The sequence below is a fragment of the Ambystoma mexicanum genome, chromosome 8 (genome assembly GCF_040938575.1).
Source record: "Ambystoma mexicanum isolate Mex_15411 chromosome 8, UKY_AmexF1_1, whole genome shotgun sequence".
Taxonomy (NCBI): Eukaryota; Metazoa; Chordata; class Amphibia; order Caudata; family Ambystomatidae; genus Ambystoma; species Ambystoma mexicanum.
Window position 1 is genome coordinate 1,259,857,532 of NC_090929.1, and position 24,082 is coordinate 1,259,881,613.

Here is a 24,082-nt window from a genome sequence, read left to right on the forward strand (position 1 = left end):
CGTGTTTTGTGAGCAGATCTCCCATTGGGTCCCCTCCGTTTTGGCGCAAAGGGAACCGTGGATAAGAGGAGACTGGAAACACCATTACCAGCTCGATCTCCTGAGTTCTCACGAACAAAGGAATACAGGAGCCAAGTATCCTGCAACTACGAGGCGGAACCGAGGAATCGTTGTTGACCCGCTGAAGGACTGCTCCTCTGCACTGCTGTCGCTTTGTGAAACCCTTTCTACCTCTGATCGAACGAGAAGGCCTGTACTGGTACTTCGACCCCTTGGAATAGTGGGAACAACTATTCTCGGCATCTTCACCATCTCCTGCACGTAAGCCTTTGGAAGTGTCTCTAGGCCATCCAGTGGACTGACGAGCCTACCCAGGAGTCTTGCTCTGTAACAGCCGTCAGGTTGTGTTGTATTACGAGTCCTTGCCACTCTCACATGATTCGTACACTTGGCATTCCCAGGTCTGAAGTGAGCAGTGTACATTGGGCTGAAGTACACACGGCCGCTCTGTTGCCCTGCTGTGGTAACAAACTGTGCGGGTTCACTGCGTTTGGGACATCCTCAACTCTAACTTCTGCTGCTGCGGAATCTACATGACGCCGAGACGTCCCCTGCTCGTATCTGAACCTGCCAGCACTGAAAATGACGTGGAGAAGCCTGGGTCTGCCTGCATCGGTGACCGGTGAGTAGCATCGCTAGGAACTGGTCGTCCTCCTGCAGTAGCCCATAGCTTTTCCCCGCTGTGTCAAACAGCACGCCTTTCCGTACTCAGCTCTGCTTCTGCCCACAGTAGAGGTTGCGCTTGAGTCGCGAAGCTCTGTTCATCTTCATTTGTTCGCCAAACTGAACTGCCCAAGTCCCTCGAGGAGACTCCTCTTGGAGTCTACATGACGCCGAGACGTCCCCTGCTCGTATCTGAACCTGCCAGCACTGAAAATGACGTGGAGAAGCCTGGGTCTGCCTGCATCGGTGACCGGTGAGTAGCATCGCTAGGAACTGGTCGTCCTCCTGCAGTAGCCCATAGCTTTTCCCCGCTGTGTCAAACAGCACGCCTTTCCGTACTCAGCTCTGCTTCTGCCCACAGTAGAGGTTGCGCTTGAGTCGCGAAGCTCTGTTCATCTTCATTTGTTCGCCAAACTGAACTGCCCAAGTCCCTCGAGGAGACTCCTCTTGGAGTCTACATGACGCCGAGACGTCCCCTGCTCGTATCTGAACCTGCCAGCACTGAAAATGACGTGGAGAAGCCTGGGTCTGCCTGCATCGGTGACCGGTGAGTAGCATCGCTAGGAACTGGTCGTCCTCCTGCAGTAGCCCATAGCTTTTCCCCGCTGTGTCAAACAGCACGCCTTTCCGTACTCAGCTCTCCTTCTGCCCACAGTAGAGGTTGCGCTTGAGTCGCGAAGCTCTGTTCATCTTCATTTGTTCGCCAAACTGAACTGCCCAAGTTCTTCGAGGAGACTCCTCTTGGCCCGTTGGCACCCGCGTGTGCAGGTACTTTTGAGCACAAGGCTCCACTCTTCGTAGGGCTCGGACTTCCTTCTAGTTAGGTGCCTCTGAAGGCGGACTGGGTCTAACTATTATTCGCACTGCCTGTTTTCCTCCCCATCTAGGTGGTCTGACCATTTCGTGCGTCTAACTCGTTAGACTCGTTGATAATTGTATATATATAGTATTTGATTGTGATGTGTTGGTTTACTTGAGTTTTATTGTGATTTCTTGCCACGGTCTATGTTACAAAGGCCTTGTAATAAATGTGTCTATATTTTTGATATAACACCTGTTTGGAGTAATTTGTAAGTGCCCGTGCTTTGTGTGCTCATTGCGGGCTTTCAGTCACCCTCACCCCTCTTGAGACCTAGTCTTGACAGCTACCTTGATTGGTCTGGCTTGTCCAGAGGTTACCCTGTTCCAAGAAACTAGGCTGGCCTTCTGAACCTCTGCCCCTCCAGGACAGAGTTCAGAAATCCATCTTAAACACCTAATTTTAGAGCTCAAGGCCCAGAGAGGTGTTAGGGAGAATTCTCATAAATGGTTGATTTCCCCTTACCTTTTGAGTCCCTCAGTAGCTTTGCTGGATTTCTAGGATTTATTTTTTCACCTGGAAAGAGTGTGAGCCTTTTTTTTCCACTCCAACATGTGTTTTGCTATGTGTATTTCTACTTTGTGTGATCTTGGGCACTGGGGCCTCACCTACTTCATGTACACCACTTTCTGCGTTTGTTGCACAGCACTTTCAGTGCAGTGACACAGGGTTGTCTTTGAGACTTCCCACTGACTCCATTTTTTTGGGGCTGGCTACTGTCCGCCATAAACAGGTAAAGTTGCCATTAACTATAGTCACTTTAAACCACAGACCCATTACACCACATCTTACATGGAGTATTGGGAAGGGTTAACTCTTATCCATTTTTGTCTGTACCTCTTGGAGCCTTGTTTCGCTCCCTTAACATTAAGACTTGGCTGGTGGCAGTGGTATCTACCCTAACTTTTCAACCGCGATTATCATGGGTGTAATTTTATGGGGGTACAGGGGTGTTTGTCCTCCCAGCTTTCATGGCACACCATTTTGTCCCCATTCATTTGGCTGGGGCAACTTTTCTTTAGATGTCATGTCCCCCCCAACATTTTCGGCAAAGTTACTCCACATAAACCAGCTTGACCAAATACATTTTATTTTGGCTCCGGCTGGGTTTATTCGTCATTTCTTTTTGTTAAAGTCTTTCTTGTGTTTTTCTCTGCGCGCCAAACCAGGGATGACTCCTTTGTTCGCTGTCTTTTCGCAGGCTTCTGCACAGAAGCCCTCCTTAAGGCGCCTCATAGTCTAGGTAGGCAGGATGTGAGGGAGGGATCTTCGGACCCCTGCCATGGGTTCCCTTGGTAACGCAAGTCGCACTCTTGTCTGATTGGCTAAGGAGACTGGCCTTGCCAGGCCAGCCGCCCAGCTGTGTGATTGACAGCCAGACTGTATGAATGGGGGAAAATTGCATAAAAAGCAGGTGTCTGGGACTGGAAGAGCAGAGTTGTCATTGGAACGAAAGAACCAACGAGGAACTGGAAGAAGAGGACCCCCTACAACGATTGAACCGCCCGGTGAAGCCCTGCTGCAGGTCCGAATCTCCATATTTGGACGACGGAAGAACCTCCAGGAAACTTCTTCCCTTTAGCTGGTGGGACTAACCAGTTCGCTCAAACTACAAGCCAGGACGCCTCCTCTGGTCGAATTCGCTGTACAGAGCTACAGTGGGCCGGATAGCCAGGAAGATAGGACCCTGCTTGGGTTTTAAGGAGCGCACCTTTAATTCGTTGTTTTGCTCTGCTGGTTTCTTCCAGCTGGGTGGCGCAGGACCCTCCAGTCTTCCTACTTCGTGTCAGTCTGACAGTCGCTTAAGGAACCGCGAGCAGGAACGTCCACCTCAGCTACAGCCCCCTCTCTGTTTTAAGGTACTGTGCAAATTCGGTTGTGCGTTTCGCTCAGCCGCAGTGAAAGTTTTTGAAATCGTTCCCAATCCGAGGGCTTGTCCTTCTCTTCTCTTTGAACTAACTTTTCTACCACCCAACCACAAAATTTACCGCAAACTACCCTGAACTGTGTGATCTTGAGCAAAAGACTTTTGACCCATTAACTTTGGCCCTAAGCCTTTTCTAGCTGATCTCCTCACTGTAGTCTCTCTTGTTCAATTGCCCAGAGTACTTACCTGTTGGTTTTACCTAATTTCTAATAACTTTCTCTTTCCCTCCCTTTTAAATTGCTGGAGTGCCATTTTGCCCCCACTTCATTTTGTGAGCTTAACTTGTCTGGAATTTAAGAGAAGTGGTGTAGTGTATTTACGATTGTGATTTTTACCTTGCTCAGAAAGGTGAACTGTTATTACAACTGTTGAGTAAATTAATATATATTCTTTTACTTGAAAACCTTGAGTCAGTGTTTGCCTGAATCATAGTAATTGCTGTCCTTTGTGTAACTATTTGTACTGCTCACTTACTCTTGAGATAAATCTGGTTGCTCCGTTACTGCTACCACTATAACGGTGTAGTCCAGGCTTGTACCAAAGGTGAAATTATACTGTCACTTGTAGTCCTAATTGGGTGTAGTGTTCCAAAGGGTACTGCATATAATTCTGCCTAACAAGAGGCACAACCATCTCAGATCTAAGCCAAGACGGTGATGTACCAAGTCCTGCCGTAACTGAAACCCGAAAAGAGGAATTGAAGTTAATCTCCTGGAACTTTAGAGGCAATGCACCTTTGCTGACAAATCTTGAAACAATCGCCCTTTTACGAAGTAACAATTGTTTAATGCTCCAGGATACTTGGTTAACTTCCACTCCTTTAGATGGTTTAAAAGTATTTCATCAGCCTGCAAAACCAGGCTGCAGGGTAGATAGACCCTCAGGTGACCTTATGACTGCTCTTCGCAATGATCTTTATTCATCTGGAAAGCAGGTACAAAACCATCCATATGGTATGCTAGCTATAGAAGTGTCGGTAGAGGCAGACAATTTTCATGCATTATTAATGTATACTGGAACACGGGTATAGGGGTCCTAGATGCCTTCCTATTGACTATCACTGACCTAGTCTCTACCTGGATATCCAAGGCTGGTTATAGATGGGTTTTCCTGGCAGGCGATCTAAACGTCAATTGTATTCCGTTAGGCCTCGTAGGTAATCAGTGGGACTATTATTCAGTGTTTCCAGTCCTGGACCGAAAATCTAAAACAAGCTGGCAGTGGAGTGACACTGAGTTTCCAAGTGATTAATGGGGAGATAGAAACTGACTTGGATGCCCAATACTTGGTCCAGAGGTTCCAGCCGATCAACCTTGGACTATATTTATGCCGATCAAAGGATGTTCGAGCTTTGTTCTGAATTCACGATAGCTGAAAAAACATGGGAGTGATCACTGTACTATAAGAGCTACATTCACACTTCCTTTCAAAATTAAAAAGCAGACGACAATCAGGTCCATCAATCTGAAAGACCACCAGCAGAAATGCTGTTCGTTGGTTTTCGAGAAACATTCAGATACTGACCAGTGAATTTAATCAGATGGATGTGCCATACCAGCTTGGAAACTGGTAGTCTTGACTGTGGGTCATTTTGACTCAACTCTTGAAAAACTAATGATAGCTGTTATAAATAATCCAAAATTAAAAAAGCAGAAAACAAATAAGAAACATACTCCTGTCTTTGATGGAAAGCTAGCATCTATGAAAGCAGACATGAGAAACTCTCAGACTAATAATGAGCTCCAATATACAAAGCTATCTAAATGTAAAGCAGAAAAACTAAGATAGACATTTTTGTGGGTTCACTCATTTGGCACAACTACATCGGGACGCAGAGATGATGCTCAAGATTCTAACAAAAAAATGTGGGTGCATTTTGGTACATAATTAATGGGCAGGAAGAGCAAGTCACTACCTCACAACTAAATGCTGTCGAAGAATCTGCCTAGGTTACTTTTTTCTCAAATCTATACGCCCCAGGCAAAACCAGGCCATTATCTACTGTCCACCAGTTAGATGCGGATATGCCTTTTGAAACGAACATTACAGTTGCGATGAATACATTATAAGTTACTCACCGTAGTGACTAACGTAACTCTTAGTCCTTAGTCCCCTTTCCTCCATACTGCATGGGCATCCTTTCCAAGGGACGGGAGACAGAACCTTTTTCACCAGAAAAAACGTTCTTCCCCTTTAAATTTAGAGGATTGCAGGGGTGCGGCCCTGGGAGCATGCTCTGGCCTGACTCCGCCCTCCGGCGCCACACCTCAGTCCCCATAGACGCGTCAATAGTTTAACATTGCCTAATGACACCAGTTTAACTAGTGGGGTATAATGGGGGGGGACATATGGAGGAAAGGGGACTAAGAGTATGTTCGTCACTACGGTGAGTAACTTATGATTACTCTTGCGTCCCGTCCCCTTTCCTCCATAATCTATAGGCGATTACAACTGAGTGTAGCCCAAGGGTGGAGAGGAGACACTCCTTAAGCAAACAGGTTCTTGAGACCCGCCTGTCTGAAAGCCGCGTCTGATCTAGAACCGGCGCCCAAACATTAATGCTTGCAGAAAGACGAAGGGGTGGCCCAGGTGACTGCCCTGCTTAGGACTTGCCACGGAACTTGTCATAGAAATGCGATGGCCGTGGCCTTGGCTCTGACTACATGGGCATGCATGTTAGTCGGGAGTTGTTTATGCTGCCCCTCGTATGCCTCCTTGATGGCCGAGACCATCCATCGTTCCATAGAGGCCTTGGATGCCTGGTAACCAGGCCTTGACCCGCCGAATGTGACAAACAATGCGTCTGACTTGCGGAAGCCCTTGGTCCGGTCTAGGTAGAATTTTAGAGCATGCTTGACAGCGGGGCAGTGCAAAACCCTCTGAGCCTTGTCTTTCGGATCGGCAAAGAACACATGCAGCAGTATTACCTCGTTTAGATGGAAACCAGAAGGTACCTCAGGTAAGAATGCTGGATGTGTCCGCAGGACTACCTCATCCTTGTGAAAAGTAGTATAGGGCTATGAGGCAACTAGCGCCTGGATTTCGCTGACTCTGCAAGCCAAAGTGAGGCCAACGAGCAAGGCTGTCTTAATGGTGACCAGCCTGATGTCCGCGGACGCCATTGGCTCAAATGGTTTGTGCGCCAGGGCACCCAACACTACGTGGAGGTCCCCAGACAGGGTGTGGCCTCTTGATGGGCAGGTAGAGTCTGGCGAGCCCCGTTAAATGCTTCTCGACTATCGGGTTGGAAGAGAATACCTCTTCCTCTGAGTTTCTGTAGGCCCCTATGGCCACTAAATAAGTGCGGCAAGTGTCCACCTGCATGCCTGAGTGAGCGAGGTGCGCAGAGAAGAGCACGTCGTCCAACGTACATGCAAGGCCTTAAAGTCTGCCCAGTGACAGAACCTGATCCACTTGCTCTTAATCTGAGTCCTGGTAGACTTGCTCCTTGCACCCTGTATGATCTCTAGGTTAGCCAGGGAAAGGCTGAGGTGCCCTAGCATAACTTGCTCAGGAACCACGCTGCAAGGGCTAGTTTCTGTGGCGTGGGGTGGAGGACCCTGCCCCGCCAGAAGATGTGCTGGGCCTGTCGGAAGGTGAATGGGTGGTTTCTCCGAGAGTCTAAACAGCTCAGAGAACCATGGCCTGGCTGGCCACCATGGAGCTATCAGAATGATGCGGAGGTGGCAAGATTCCTTTATCTTGCATATCACCCTGTAGATCAGCTGTGTGGGTGGGAAGGTGATGCCGTCATGCCGCTCCACTGAATCTGAAACGCATTGCCCAGGGCCCCTGCCAGGACGTGAACCGTTGGCACTTCTTGTTGTCCCCGGAGGCAAAGAGGTCTACCTGGGGGTGTCCCCATCTGCTAAAGGTCTCCCACAGCACCTGGTCGTTCAACTGCCACTCCTAATTGTCAACTCCCAGTCTGCAGAGCCTGTCCGCCTCCATTTAGTTTCCCCTGGAAGGTGAATGGCTGTGAAGTAGATGTTCTCCAGGGCCCATTCCCACATGCCGACTGCTAGTCTGCACAGTGGAGGGTATCTGGTACCTCCCTGCTTGTTGACATAGAACATGCCGATTGTCTGTCTGAATGAGGATGACCTTGCCCCTGATAACCAGAAGGAAGGCTCTGAGCGCTAGCCAGATGGCCTTTAGTTTCAGTCAATTGATATGGTACTCCTGCCGGGTCCAGGTTCCATGGATGCTGTGGTTGTCCACAGTGGCCCCCCAGCCCACGAGAGAGGGGTAGGCTGCCAGAAGGGCTTGCCCGTCCGCAGGTTGCAGTCCGTGAAACACCATGCGAGGTCCAGGTGAAGAGAAGGAGGAACATTGATCATCTCCGCCCGAGAGCCCTGCTCCTGATTCCATGATGCTGAGAAGTATAGCTATATCCTCCTCATCCTGAGTCTCGTGTGGGGGACGGCCAATAGGACCGCTGCCATGAGACCCAGTAGGTGTTGGTACCACTTCTCGGCTGAGGAAGTGAGCAGTGGCCCTCCTGATGGCCGTGATCTTGTCCTCTGAGGGGAAAACTCTCTCGGAGCATGTGTCCCAGATGAGCCTCAGGAAAGTCAGTCTATGCTTAGGCTGCAGCTGGGACTTCTTGAGATTGAGCAAAAAGCCCAGATCGTGGAGTGTGTTCATAAGAGCGTGGGAAGTGTGGTTCACCGCTTCCAGAGATGTCACCCTGACAAGCCAGTACTGGTAGATGTGGTGTCACTGAGCCCCGAGGAGGGCCGCCACTGTATTCATAAGCCTGGTAAAGAACCTGGGGGCCGAGTTGAGGCCGAAGGGAAGCACTTTGTAATGGAAAGGGTTGTCCATGATTCTGAATCGTAGAATAGAACTATGAGGCTGCCAAATCTGGACATGTAGGTACACGTCCTCCCTCCACCTAACCAGTCTGTTCCTCATAGCCCTCGAAGAAAGCGCATCGCACACTGTACAAGCTTGCCAGCCGTGGTCGGGGCTGAGGCAGTGGAGGCAGAGGGTCTGACGTAGGAAAGAGCCCTTTGCAGGCTGGACACATATTGAAGTCGAAATGCGCCGGGGAGGAGCGCGACGCCTGAGGACCGAGTACCTGAATGAAAAAAAGAGACACAAGAAGAAGCATCCACACGTGGAATTACATAGCCTAAGACAAACCCAGGAGCGCTGGTGAATTCGGCCCGTTCCCAAAGGGGACGGAGGTGTGGCGCCGGAGGATGGAGTCAAGGCAGCGCATGCTCCCAGGGCCGCACCCCTGCACGCCTCTAAATTTAAAAGGGGAAGAAGGTTTTTTCTGGTGAAAAAGGTTCTGTCTCCCATCCCTTGGAAGGGAAGCCCATACAGTATGGAGGAAAGGAGACAGGACGTAAGATTAAGTACATGAACTGGTAACTTTATGCAAATCATCCAGAGCGGCTGGTCCGAACGGCCTCACCAATAGCACACTAAAGCAGGACCTTATTAATTGTGCAAATGCACTATCCTTTTTGGGAGTGTTATAGACTCGATAATCTTTCCTAAATCTTGGCAGACTGCCCATGTCGTTCCTATTTTTAAAAAGGGAGTAAGATCTGATCCGAAAAACTACCAACTGATCTAGCTGTTGAATGTGGACATTAAGATTTTCACATCTGTGCTACTTCAACACCTCGAAACATGGGCCACTTCATCCAAGACGTTATCTAAATTTCAGTCAGACTTTCGCAAGGCACACTCCACAAATATTAATGGCCTTATATTGCAATCCTTACAAGAACTAGCCTGGTCTTCACCTGCCAGCTGCACGTATGTCGCATCCGTCGACTTGTCCTCTGCTTTTGATCGTGTTAATCGAGCCAGGCTATGGGTAAAGTTAGCAGGCTGGGGAATTCCACCTGGCTTTTAAAACTCATTATTGGACTCCATGAGAACTACAGAATTCAGGCTGTATCCTCGCGGCCTGTTTATTTAACCTATGTGTGTCTGATGTAAAAGATGACTTGGCCCCACCTACTCGTGTCCCCCAAGGTGAGCAATGTGAAGGCATCATGGTTAGCCTATGCAGACGATTTCTTGTTTGATAAATCGCAAGTAGGTCTAAAAACAGTGCTGTCAGCGTTTTCCTCTTTTGCAGTCAACCGCAGCCTTCTTATCAACCCAAATAAAACAAAAATACTTGCCCTCACAAGATGTAGGAAACGAAGGATTCAAACGTGGTCCTGGGAAAACACAACAATTAAATCTGTATCTAATATGATATATTTAAGGTTTCCATATTTCTGCGACTCAAGGTTACTGCAACGTAAGACCAAGTCGACTCCAAAAATCTACTCTCATGCTCAACCAACTGGTAACATTAAATCGTAAATTTGGATCTTATTCACTCCTTCCAGCATTCAAATTTTATGAAGGGAAATTAAATACACAATTTACTTACAGGCTTGAACTTTACTTTCATGTTGTTCCAAAATGGTTGAATTTAGCAGAAGCAAAGATTGGCAGAGGATACTGGGGATCCCCAACACTGTCCCTCCTGCGGCCATAAGATATGAATTAGGCCTTGTCTCAATTAGAGCACGAGTAGAGTGGAACGAGTTGTCTCCATTCAAAAAATTGCTTGGACCAGTTCCTACCTCATTATATGCTGATTTGAACACATGCATGAATTTTCATCACAGGGGAAAGTCTACTAATTTCATTGCTCAGATTTGTGTACCTAATGATAAAAACTATGCTAGGGCTGAATTTGAATATCAATGGTCTTACTGCAAATCCGATAGAGGTTAAAAAAAATCCTTATATGACAGACTGGATTCATACAGTAGAACAATGTCATAGTTTCCACTCAATGAGCCATCTCTACAATGAATATAAGAAACGAGGCACATTGTTGTCATACCGGATAAGATTTCCTAAAATTGTGTATAGAGGAATTTTTCTTAGATTTTGTTGGAATATTCTACCTACCAATGAAATCTCCTTGAGGAGAGGTCTTATCACAGCAGCTGAATCTAGTTGTAGATTCTGCAAGAACACGGATATAAAGGAAACCACTTGACATTTGCTTTTAAACTGTCCAGCACTCAATGAGATGAAGTGCTATTTAGGAAACTGTTTTTTATCTACTCATTTGTGTACAGAGGAATATCTTCGGGAGAGATGTTTGTATGGGGCTAATGTTCATGGCTCGATTGCAGTAGCAGCCTTCTTTAAATCTATTGAACTGAAATCAGTTAATTCTTTTTAATCCCTTCTCCGTTTTGGATATATTAACTTAGGACATTTTACTGACTATGATGAAAAAATGTTGTGACAATTTAATAACTGTTTTAATACTTTTCTGTTTCCCTGTATCATTTATTATTTCCAGTTCTGAGTTTATCTTAATGTTTTAAAAATAATGGCTATGTTGTTTTATTAAAGAGATATGTAATGTGATGAAATGTGTAAATTGTTATATTTGAAGTTTTGTAAAGGTTTTATAAACCATAAACAAATTAAAAAAAAGGAAAAAAAAGAAAATGTACGCCACCTGCAGACAAATGGATTTCGTAGCGGGTTTCCGATCTGAAAGGAGCACATTGAGGAAGTCGTTCAACAAGTCCCACTGCTTGCCTCTCAGCATCTCTGTAGTCAAGCATGAAGGTTCTGGCTGCCGAGGTCCGGGTAGATGACTCAGACTGGGAAAGCAGATCGAGACTCCTCGGAAGGCGCCATAAGGGCAGATGGACATTTCCAGCAACTCCAGATACAACATTCTCCGTGCCCAGCCCGAGGCAATCAAGATCAGCATGGCTCCGAAGAGACGCAGTATCCTGAGGATCAGCAGGGTGACCGGCAACGGCAGGAATGCATAAAGGAGGGCGAAATTCGACTCAATCGTCAATGCGTTCCTCCTAAGCTCTGTGACTAGGAAATTCACTGAATCATAACAATTTGCACTTCCTGTTCACACTGGAAGCAAAGAGATCAACTTGGAGTCCCCCAAAGAGAGAAGATCCAGAATTTCCTGACAGAGCTCCTACTCGTACAGGCCGAGGTCTGTCTGATCAAAGCATCTGCTGTGATGTTCTCCTGTCCGGCCAGATGAGCCGCTGTCATGGAGACATTGTTCTCCAGAGCTGTGAACCAGTCTCATTACTTCTCTACACAGAGCCAAGGATCCCCACCCCCCTCATTTATTGAGGAAGGGCATGGCCACTGTATTGCCCGTCGGGAACAGCAATGTCTTGCATTTTACAGAGGGTAAGAAAGTAACCAGGGTCATCCTGATCGCCTTCAGCTCCAGCAAGTGAATGAGCTTTCGAGACGCCGTTGGAGACCACAGTCCACTCACATAAGATCGGACAAGTGAGCACCCCAACCCATCAGAGATGCGTCCCTGAACACCGTCACCTGCGGCCAAGGTTGCCAAAACGATGCGCCTTTCAGCATATTGTCTCGCCCCACCCACCACGTTAGGTCCCGAGTAACCTGACTCGAGACCTCCCGAAGATCCGATATGTGGCCGTGGAACTGCAACTATTGGCAACTAAGAAGCCCTCAAAGCGATCTCATGCGCAGCCTTGCCTCCCGAACCACTAGGATGCAGGAGGCCATGAGGCCCAGCAAGCGCAAGAAGGCCGAGGCTCAAACTTATGTCTGGGATTGGAGGACATTAACCATCTAGAAAATGTTCACCACTCGATCCTTGGGCCGGAAAGCACTGCGCAGACAAACGTGCAAGACTGCCCCGATAAATCGGAGAGACTAGGACGGGAGAAACGGAGACGTTTTGAAGTTCAGGGAAAAGTCCAAACTGTGCAACAGAGTGCATGTACAGAGTAGATGTCCCAACACTAGTTCAGGTGAGCAAGCTAGCACGAGCCAGTCGTTCAGGTAGGGAAAGACATGGGTGCCTTCCCTCGTGGGTCGAGCCGCTACCGCTGCCAGCAGCTTGGTGAAAACCCTAGGTGGTGACAAAAGACCAAACGGCAGGACCATGAATTGTTCATGTTGGCGGCCCATCACGAACCTCAGGTACTACTTGTGCTTCAGATGAATCAGCAGATGGAAGTAGGCATCCTGAAGATCCAGGGAAACTAACCAGTCCTGCATATCGAGGGCTTGCAGGATCTGGGCTAGAGAGCCCATCTTGAACTTGTCCTTGCGAAGGAACAACTTCAGTAGATCTAGAATGGGGGGCAAGCCTCTGTCCTTCTTTGGCACCAGAAAATAGGTTGAGTACCACCCCCTGCCTCGTTCTGAAAGCAAACTAGTTTGATAGCGTTCTTTACCAGAAGTGGACAGAACTCCTCCAGAAGGATGGGGTCTGGAGAGAAGGGGTTGACCAGTGGACCGAGGTCTGGTGAGTGTTGGAGAAAAGGAAGGTAATACCCCTGATTGATGACCTGTAGGGCCCAAGCATTGGTCGTGGTCTCCACCCACTCCCTGCTGAACAAGGATAGCCTGGAGCCCATCACTGAGGTTAAGTGCCCTGGGGAGCCAAAGGGACAGTGGCTGTGTGATGCTTCCTTGCAGCGAACCTCTCCCTCTGTCGCTCAGGAAGTGTCTGCCTTGGACCCTTCCCGGGACAGGTTGTCCATGGCAAATTGGGCAAACTCGTGAAAGGGGCGAAATTGCAGAGAATTGGGTGGTGGGCTGTTTACTGCGAGCCCCAAGTACTTTGTAGTCACCTTAGACAACTGGACTTTCTGGAAGGCGTTGCGTTGTCAGCCTTAGTTCTAGTTCCGTTTGTCAAAAGGCAGATCTACCATCCTCGACTGAACGTTGTCCGCAGACCCGGATGTCCGTAGCCATGAATGGTGCCTGCCCACGCAGTATGCTGTGTCTAGGCTGGATTTCAAGATCTGCCACGGTGTCTCCTTGCTGTCCGAGACCAGGGACAGAAACCCATCCTTCATCTCGGCCTCTGGAATGTGGTCTGCCGCACGGGCTACAGCTGCCCAGAGGCCAATGGAGAAATTAGCCATGGAATAAGATGCATTCACGGCTCGCAACGCTAGACACAAAACACCTTCCTGCACCACTCGTCCAGCCTTTTGCTTTTCCTGTCCGGTGGGAGGAACGAAAAGGTAGAGGCATTCAGACTCGCTGTAGCAGCCTGTACCACCAGGCTTTCAGATGAAGCTTGGGCGTATAGGAAAGCTAGGTCAGAAGGTGGAGGACGGTGCTTCCTCACCAGATCCCTTTCCACTGGGGCAACAGAGGCAGGTTTCTCCCACAATTCCAACACTGGGGCTTCCACTGGCTCGTTGAAAGGCAGCAGCGTCTCTTTCTTTGGAGCATTGTTGACAATGTCTCAGAGTTCATATTGCATTCTGCACCTCGATGGTGCAGAGAGACCTACCTTATCTCCCACCTTCGCCATCAGGCGCTAAAAAGCAGCTTGAGGTTTACCTGGTGTTGGTGCTGGCAGAATGTCCAAATCTGGGGGAAGTGCCCAGACCGCTGGCCTCTTGCAGATCAGCTGCTGGGTCCATCATGCCGCCACTCCCATAGAAGTCAGGACAGTCCCTCTCTTCCCTAGAACCCAAATGGGACCTGGTCACCGTCCTCATTGTAAATGTTGTAAATTTTCGACATAAAATCATCTCTGGGAAGTAGGACGTATTCCTGCTGAGTCCATGGGACAATGACGACACAAGAGCCTGCCAGCGCTGAGCAGTCTCTCTCTCCGTTTGGAACAGGCCCGAGCCCGTAGGCGTGCAGGAGTGGTCACCTGAGGGTACCCTGCCGGTCGCAGGAAGACAAAGACCCATCGAAGCCGTGGCCGAAGTCAGCAGCGCCCCTGGTTGTGCCATAGGTGCCAGAGCCGCCAGTGCCATGGCGAAGATTTGAAGCATCTTCAGGAAAACACTTTCCAATTCCTCATTTGTAGAGGATTGGGCTGGGAAGTGTACATGCACCAACTGCTACAGAGAACCCTTATAGCGGTGGCTCTTTCTTCGAGGAAGAAGAGTGCAGGTGAGAAGACTCATTTGGAGAGCGCAACCTCTCACTGTGTTCCTTCTCCATGACTATCCGCGCAATGCGACCTCGACCAAGACCACAGAAACTTCCCCATGTGGATGAAGGTGAACATTTTGCTGCCCCCTTCCCAAGGGCCTTTAGGTGCATCGACCGACACGACACGCAGTCATGGGTGTCGTGGTCCTCGGCCAGACAGTACAAGCAAACGTGGTGCGGATCGGAGACAGATATCTGCCTACCGCAGTCCATGCATGGCTTGAAATCTGAGGCCTTCGACAGAGTCTGCATAGGGAATCACTTTGCTGAACACGTTCCCGATAAGCGAACAGTGTGCGCGGAAAAAAAGAAATGAGATCAAAATGCGTGGCTGGGCTACTTATACTGGCCCTTACGTCATTTCCAGAACGGGGCGTGTAGCGGCGTCAGACAGACCCGATGCAGAGTCGTGTGGTTCCGCCTGGCCGCGGAAACGTTTCTGGGGAACAGCAGCACTGGAATTTGAGATCATAGATGAGGACTATGTGGCAGTAAGGAATCCATTTGAATAGGTTGAGTACCAGCTTTGCCTCGCTATCAGCAGGACATCAAATGTATGTCTCATTCACCAGAAGCTGACAAACCTCCAGTAAAAGGGGATCTGGAGGCAAGCACTGGCTGTCAGGTGGATGTTCTGGAGTGTGTTGAGAAAAAGTGAGACATAATCCAATATGAACAACCTATAAGGCCCAGGCATCGTATGTGGTCAGAATCCACTCTTCGCTGAACCAGGAAATTCTGCCTCCCATAGGGGAAAGGTGGTGGAAGTCTAATTCACAGGGGTTTTGCACAAGGAGCTTCTGAGGTCAACAAACCTCTTCTAGGAGCACCTCTGCCCAGGCCCCTGTTGGGATGGCATTGCCCTGGCTGTCCAGAGGGCGCTTGATCATTGCCCCTTTGGGTGTTAGAAATGAAAGGACGAAAAGCCCTGCCGCTGCTGTGGGGTTTGCAGGCTGCTGTTGTTGGACTGCTTGGCCCAGAGACTTAGCGGTCACCTTAGAAGCTTGGAACTGCTGGATGGACTGAAATGGCATGTCTAAGTTTTGTCTGGATATCTGTGGTGAAGTCCTCTGTCCACATCCATGAATATCTCTGCAACACTGTTCTAGTGGACAGAGTCCCAGATACGCAGTCAGCAGCATCTAGGCACGTTTCAGAATCTGGTGTCAAGCATCTCCTTATCATCCATCAGTAGGGCTTCAAAACCATCCGCATGTCACCTCCAGGGATGTGTTTGGCAGCATCAGAAATATCAGGCAAAAAGATGAGCAAAGCCAATGAGGGATCTCAGGAGGCCTAGGCTACCTGAAACAAAAATCTTCCTTGCCCAGGAATCGGGTCTCCTGCTTCTCCACTGTGGGGGCAGAGACAGCAAAGATGTTTCCTTCAGGTTTGTTGTGGCTGCCTAGGCAGCCAGGTTCTCGGGAGATGTATGAGCGGACAGGAATTGCGAGTTTGAAGGTGATGCCCTGTGATTCTTGGAAAGGTCCCAATCCACCGTAGAGACAGAAGCCAGCTTACACCACAATTCCAAGACTGGTCTCTCTACTGCCTGGTGGCAGGAAGGTGTTCCTCTATGGACCTTCATCCAGAATGTCCCACAACTAATACTGCGCCTTGGGTCTAAAGTGGGCCGACAACCCCAATGTATCAAGCCCCTTAGCAATCACGCACTGAAAAGTAAGCAGAGGCTTCCTCAGTGGAGGAGCAGGGGGTGGGGGGTTTGTCCAATTGTGATGAGGTGTCCAGGCCATTTGCATCCTGTAAATCTGTAGCAAGAACCACGAAATTACCACTGTCCTCATAGAATTCTTCTGGGAAACCTACCTTCCCTGGTGTGTCGGACATCCAATTCAAAGGGAATGGGATCCTGTTCTTCATAATACATGTCTTCTATGCGAGACATAAATGCACCCCTAGGGATTGGAACTTAGTCCCGAGGAACCCCGGTGCACCCATTAGGGAAGGGTTGGATCCAGAAGACAGACAGCTGCAGATAAAGCGGAACAGCCTCTAGACTGATCCCTATCTGTTTTCACCGACTAGGCGCAAGGCTGGAGTTTTGTGAAGTTTCTCCCAGCTTGTAATAGTGCGGTGGAATCCAATGGCGCAGACGGGCCGAAGCCGTCAGCGCCTTAGTAAAGAGGTTAAGCATCTTAAGCTAAAAGGCCTCCCATTCCTTTTGGGGGAGGGGGGTGTGGGGAGGATCGAGTGGGCAAAGGAAGACAAGGTGCCTGATCTTTCGAGGAATCCCTGGATCGATGACTCCTTTTCCTTGATGAAGAAGAATGATGTCTTGAAGACCTACCAGTTGAACAAGACCTCATGTGGTGTTTCTAAGTCTTGTGATTGCGGACCAAGGACCATTCTTTGGTATGGTGTTCCATACCAAGCAACCTCAAACACGTTTGCCTCTGACCCTTCTCTGTGGAGAAAGGTGAACAATTTCACCTCCCGTTCTTGAAGTGCTTGGAGTGCATCGACTGGCACGCACTGCAATCCTGCATGTCGTGCTCCCCTTGTAGGCAATAAAGACAGATCTTAGGAGGATCGGAGACAGACATCTGATGTCCGCAGTCAACGCAGGGATTAAACCCCGAGGCCTGAGGTATTTGGCATGACGTTGCAATGAAAAGCAAATACTTCATTTCAGAGGTGTTCCTAAAGCAAGCAAATTATGAAGAAAAAAGTAACAAAGGCCACAACACCTCAAATAATGTCCACAACGTCATTTCCTGTGCTCAAGGGCATTGGGCGGAGCCAACACAGAGCCACACTCGCCCCCATCTGTGCCTGGAGACAGATCTCAGAGATCACAAATCCATGAGAGGAAGGAATCCACTTCGGGGGATTAGACCCATCAGTTGAAAAAAAGGAGAAAAAAAAACATTGCAATAGTACATGGGATTTTAAAGTAGTGCACTGAATGTGCGGAAAAAATAGCTAAGGTTATACAGAGCTGCTGGCTCCATATATACTGCCTCTGATATTGGCACCAAATAGAGTTAAAACGCGAGTTGCACTGTGCTTCCATGATGGCTGGAAAAGATCCCGAAAATAGCTGGCGCTGGAGAAGATCTAGCTTATATGAAGCCTCTTTGGGAGGAAGTCATTGTTACGCTCACCTGGTGTCCATGGGGGCGTCGATCTGAACTGGGCTGTTACCTCCTCTTCCAGCGACACACGGGGCGCCGAAATGATGGACTGAACTGGACCACCCAGCTTAGCTTGTTTTGCCCTGTTAGGGAGAATTCTCTGTTTAGGCTGAATTTCCTAACCTAGTGAGTCCCCCAGCAGCTTTGCTGGATTTTTGGGGTTTATTGTTTTTCTCCTGCCAAGAGTGAGACTCTTTTACCCTCACTCTTGGGCATGACTTGAGAGTGTTTCTGTGACTTGCTATGTGCTTATGGGCTATGGGGTATTTTTTCCCCATAGGCTATCATTGGTTTTTGAATGTGTGTTACACAGCACCCTCAGTGCAGTAACACAGGGGTGTCAGAGACCCCCAAACATAGTCTCCACACCCTGGGACTGACTACTGTCTCCCTGGGTCTGTAAAGTCACTATTGACTTTACTAGTCTTAATTTAGGAACTTAACCAGTACAAACCATCATACTGTGGAAGTACTGGTAGGGGCAATTAGATTGCCCCTGGGTTTGTTGTCGAGGGGGTACTGTCCCGCCCCCCCTCGCCGAGTTTCAGGCTGGTGGCAGTGGATACCACGGAAATATTCTACCAGAATATTTCCCAATGGGATTTCCCATTGATTTTAATGCACCACTTTTTGGTGCAATGTTAAAGATACCGTCGGTTTATTTATTTAATATAAATTCACCGGTTGGGATTTTTTGCCAGAACTCGCCGCCAAAATGGCGTCTAGGTTCACTTCAGTAACCCTGAACCCGAGTCGAGCCTTTGTTCCACTTTTGGCGGGCTTCTGCACAGAAGCCCTCCAAAGTGGTGCCATTCTGTCTGGGTACCACAGGGGATGTGGGAGGGGGTTTAGTAACTCTGGACTGAGTTGCCTTGCTAACTCATGTCGCACTCTGGTGTGATTGGCCCAAGTGGTGAGCCACCCCGCTCACCACTTAGCATGTTTGAGTGACAGCTAGGCTGTATGAATGGGGGTTTGCTGCATAAAAGCAGGGTTTTTGGGACTGGTTCTTCAGAAGTCGCCACAGGACCTAAGAAGCCGAAGAGGGAGAAGCCGAGCCGACCTGCCAAGACGACACCACCGGTGGAGCCCTGCAGAACCCTCTCACCACTTTTCCCGACGACAGAGGAGATCTCCCGCCGGAGAGTCTCCTTCCCTTGACTGGTGGGGACAACCAGTTTCTGCCTTCTTTTCGCCGCCCTGAAGCATCTCGTGGCCGCCTTGCCTGTGCCAAGCACCCCGGCAACCGGGATACCACTTTTTACCTCAACCGCGAAAGAGGGGTAACATCCTTTTAACCGGAAAAACTCCACGGCTGGTTTCTTCCCTGGTAGTGCAACGACCTTCAGCTTTCCTCCACGACGAGATCTTCTCCTCCCTCTGGACGCCGCCGCGACTTGCACCCACTACCAGGAACAACTGCCTCCGCTGGAGGATCCTTTCCATTTTAAAAAAGGTACTGTGTTCCGCCCGGCTTCCCTTGCCACCGATTGTACGGGGTAGATTTAGCCCTCGGCTCTCGACCCTGGGTAAGCCTGGGACACCCTAACTAAACTTTTCTTAACTGGGAAAAACCTTTTCTACTCACCTGTAAAGACTTGTGACATTGTGTGATCTTGGGCATCTTTTTGCCTGGCTTTCCCTAGAGTGGGCCTGGCAAGCGAACTTCCTTGCTCCTCAATAGACTGCCTTTCTACACTCACTGTGAATCTCTGAAAAGTGTTTTGCCTTGCTGTTTTCACTTCTTTTGCCTTTTCCCTCCCTTTTAACTAACTTGTTGGAGTGCCATCTAACGTTAAGCGCTCACCTCTGTTTGGAAATAAGTGGTGTTAACTTAGACTTGTCCAACAAATAACTAGGGATGTACATATGAGTAATAGTGACTGTGTTTTGACTTACTTACCTTTTCTGTGCTAGTGTAATTTATGAGTGCGTCTTTTAAATAAATAATTATATACTTTTACTCCTAGCTCTGGTCAGTGTTTGCTTATACTATTGTGCCTCTGTACCTATCCTGTATCCTCTATATACTGCCTAACTCTTCTTGAGGGAAGTCTGACTGCTCAGCCACAGCTACCAGGTAAACCTGGGTGGTACAGACTGCTACCAAGTGAGTTTACTGCCAAACACCTGTAGCCTTAAATCTTTTGCAGTGGTCCCAGAGGGAACTGCACATGCCCGTATGAATATTCTTCTGCAATGGAGAAAAGGGAATTAGCCACCTGCGGGGACTGGGCGCCAACCCCACCTTCCCCCACTCCTGCGATCTCTTCCCACAAATTACTTCCGAACTCTTGCTATGTTCTGACCTGATAGTTTGGAAAGATGAGCTCTCCATCCTGCCTCGAGTGCAGGGGCGCGTAGATGAAGTTACTTCACTGGTGTGGGATGTTGGAGAGTTGCAGAACGGTATTGACTCCGTAAGGAAATAGTTTGAAAAAGAGTTCAAAAACGTCTGGCTTTCACTCTGTCCAAATTCCCTAGGTTGCCTTAATAGTTCTTGAGAAGAGTTCCAAGTGGCAACCAGTAAGATGCAGGTAAGTGTTTATGGATTCTGTTCAGTTCAATAATGAGGACCTGGTCTAACCTGTGACCCTTTCCTTTTGCAGGCGCTGAATCGGTGGAGGTTCCGGTGATTGCGGCCTCAGGCAGTAACCAAGTAAGTCTGTAGCGGAATTCGGTTTCCCCTACTTGCGCTTTTGTGTTTCTTTTATTTCCCCTTTGGAGCTGGGGTACGGCGGAGAAGCTGTGGAGGCCGCGCCGACCCGAGATGAGGTAAGTATCCCCTGTGGTATCAGGTAAGTCCTGGGGATTGCCTTTATTGTCTGGGAATGCTCACTTGCTCACCTTATTGTCTTTATTTCCACAGGTGTTGGAGAGTGGCCGCAGAATGCTGAAAATCGCGATGGAATGTGGAGGTTTGCTTCAGGTGAGTTCCTGCGCGGCGCTGCAGGATGCGAAGCGGCGCGCGTCTGATATTTTCTTCCTTCTAGGTCAGAGCCAAGAAGATTCAGGATTCAGGTAAGGATTGCAGGTAAAAACTCTGGTTCTAACCTTCCCTCTGCTTTCTTTCAGGTTTTCAGGAGCTCCGGCATCCAGGCGGGCGTGGCTGAAGACTGGAAGCTGCTGCAGGCACGGTGAGCGTTACGCTGCAGGTGCAGAATAACGCGAAGCATGGATTGCTGTCAGGGCGTGGTTTAAATATCCTTGGAAGTAGTTCCAGGTAAGTATCCTTCCGCGGCCCCACCCGAGTAAAAAATAGTTCCTAGGGAAAAATAGTCCCTCCTAGGCCTCATTTGACTTCTGGTCACGGCAGCATGGTCTGCCTCAGGTAAGTTAGCAGCATGGTCTGCTTTAGGCAAGTCCTTGACCATGAGCCTGGCGCCCATGGCGCCAGGACTGATTCTGAACTTATGAGCCTGGCGCCATAGGCGCCAAGTACTGCACCCAAATAGCCCCTAATTGGGGTTCATGGGCTTGCATTAAATGGCATGATGCCTGCTTCCGGGGTAGCTCGGCCAAACCTTGTTTCCCGGGGGCAGGCATCGTGACAGTCATCCATTAAAAGCAAAAGGCCCTTTCTCTGTGTGTTTAACTTAAGTAGAACTTCCTCATAATTGAATTAACTATTTTGGTTGCTAGGGTCATGTACAGGTATCTTATTAATGCACACACTTATCCTAGACCAGTCTAGATGCAATCAAATCGAGAGGGGATAGGAAAATGCTAATTAAGGCAGGTATATTTTAACACTATCGTAGATAGGTTATTGGGGATTTACTGAAGAGAGAAAGGATTAAGGAGAACCAGGAGCTTTAATTCAAGCGTTTACATGTCTGGAGACGGTCTTAGACCAGAGGTGTTGGGGAGGGGAGTACTTAGAGATGTTTAATCTGTATGCACAAGGCAAATATTTCTTTCCAAACGTACAGGAACAATGACTGACATGGATTTACATGCAAGTCAAAAATGTGAGTTGGTGAAAACCTTGCAAGTAGGGAATTTTGTTGAGATTTTTCAGGGGTGTGATCCTTTGTATTTATGTGTGTGATTTTTCAAAGTGCGTACTAAGCTGGGAAGCAACTGAACGTCAAGAGGGTTACAAGTGGAATAGTAGAGGAGCTGTGATGGATATGCGAGTAGTGGAAGGAGGAAATCTAGAGTTGAAAAAATAGACTTGAGTGTAGCAATTAGCGATTGGTGAGAGGTTTGTTTCAAGAGTAGGGTGTTCATGTCCTTTTTGAAGCAAAGGATGGTTGGGGCCCAGTCTTCGTTGTGTTGGTAACTTGGTAATCCTTTGGAGTGAACTCAACTGCTAGCACACCGATGTACGAGTGATAGCCAAATTCGCCACAGAATCCAGTTCTAAACATACACTAAATGGAAAGCTTCATGGAGAAATCTTAGAAAACAAATTGAAAACATATCTTATTATATATTAAACAAACGTTCAAATGTACATAATTCTGCTTTAAATGACGATATATTACAGTTAAAATTAACGAGCTCCTGGGCTTCTCAAACAAATAGTTTGTACCTGGAAAACATGACCAGTAGCTTTTAGTTTTGGCTTTTCATGATCCTCAGCCACAGTAGCTGTTGACACAGTTTCATCAACATCACACTTTGCACGAGACTTGGCAAAATCTTCATAAAGCTGCACCTGTAGATTATGAACAGTTAACTCCTTTTTAGCAGCAGTAAAAAATAAAAAAAAATCATACAAAAAGAATAATGGTGGCCAACATTAGTATCTGAACTGTGGTGGGTCAGAAGAAGGAGAGTCAGACACTGAGGACATTTTGTACTCTCTTTATTAAACTTTAAGACCAAGGCTATTCTCTCCTATGACGAAAGAAACTAAAAGGTACTTATCAGATGTCAGGAAGTCCAAAGGGACTGTCCTCCGTCTAAGCTAACCGTATCTGACCCTACCACTAAACATACCTAAAGTAAATAAGCGAATGTTCCTTCTTTAATTGGTCTTCCTCTTTATCCAAGTTTCTTGTTATGATATATATTTTTTAGTATAGTCCAATTTGATTTTCTTTCTTATTAGGTCTTTTAGTTCTTCAAGACAACTTTTGGTACTTGACTTCTATGGTCCTCTCTTGGTATTAGTTTTCTCTCAAATCGTTTCTCCTCTTCTAGTAATCACATATAAGTTCTTCATAGTATTTTTATTTAGGTTTTTGAAAAATAATCTTTACTTAAATTTCCTTTTAGGCTTTGTCAATTGTATTCTATCTGGGGCTTATGGTTCTTCTATCCTCTTCAATTGCGAGCCTTACCTTTCCCTTTTCATTGTATACATAAGACTTTCCATTCTCACATGCTTCAACTTTGCATACATAGGGTTCTTGCCCTTCTTCTCAGAGTTTCCGTTCCCAGTCTCTGTTAGTTCCCCAGCTTGGTTGTTTAAATCTCTCTGATCAATTGTTAACTTCCCTTCTTATCTGGGCTCTTCAACAATATGTTAATCTTGGTACTGGGGCAAGTTTCCCTTCATGGTCTTTCTTTACTGGATTATTTATTATTTGTTCCCTTCGATTGTCGCAGTTCCAATCATTCAACATTCTTGTCAGGGTTTCATCCACAATACTGGCAAGAGTTTCTTAATGTAAATAATGATGATGATTCCCCAACCGCCTCCTGCCAGCCCGAATTCCCCCGGTACCTCTCGTGATGTTATGTTAATGGGTCTTGTACTGGGCACTGTCGCCACTTGCGTGGTCTCTTGGCGCTCTGGCGGATCTGCGTTGGGAGGGGGTTGGGGATTTGTTAGTGGGATTGAGAGGGGAAAAGAGCAGTAGAGCTTTGATGTGCTGTTGGCAGCTTCAGTTAGGAGAAACTGGTCACTGAGCGTTGGTGTGTTTTTTAGGTCGGTACCAGTCATGTGGTGTTGAGGTCTGGTAGTGTATGGTTTGGTTTCATGTTTGGTGTTGTGAAATGCGTGCGGTTTGTGGTGCGGTAGAAGTATGGTTGGGTTTAGTTCAGAGTTTGAGGGTGAGACTGCAGAATGGTGAGTTTTTAGTATGGTTACTTAGTAGCAATACATCTCCTCCGCCCAACAATCCATCTAAAAATTGCTACATTTTCTAAATGCAAAATATGGATACTTTATACAAACAGGCTAAATGCAAGATATAGCTGGGTAACACAGTTTGGCCAAAAGCAAGGCTATCTTATGATATTAGGATAAATGCATGCTGCTATATGATATTAGGTTATAAGAGTGGAGAGGCTTTACAGGAGCACAGGCTGTACTCCTCACCTACACCACACTTCCCTTATCAGTCGCTGCTTGATGACTGCGGCAGGTGTTCCAGGTTGAACTAGGGCAAAAACATAGTGAAGCTGCCGAGTCGGGGAGCTGACCTTTGCCTCTGGCCCTTAGCCAATGGCTGCCCTGTCAGAAGCCTGAAATGCACTGTCCTGGTC

The 24,082-nt window shown here is 47.8% G+C and overlaps 1 protein-coding gene across 2 annotated transcripts in view; it reads right to left on the bottom strand.

Annotated features, from left to right (window-relative positions):
- Window positions 1-24,082, bottom strand: part of BTAF1 (B-TFIID TATA-box binding protein associated factor 1) — a 2,675,064-nt gene that overhangs the window by 317,587 nt on the left and 2,333,395 nt on the right. For both annotated transcript variants that reach the window (XM_069611378.1, XM_069611379.1), the window contains one exon: window positions 22,179-22,304. In XM_069611378.1, coding sequence (XP_069467479.1) covers window positions 22,179-22,304 — 126 coding nt within the window. The remainder of the gene's footprint in view (window positions 1-22,178; window positions 22,305-24,082) is intronic.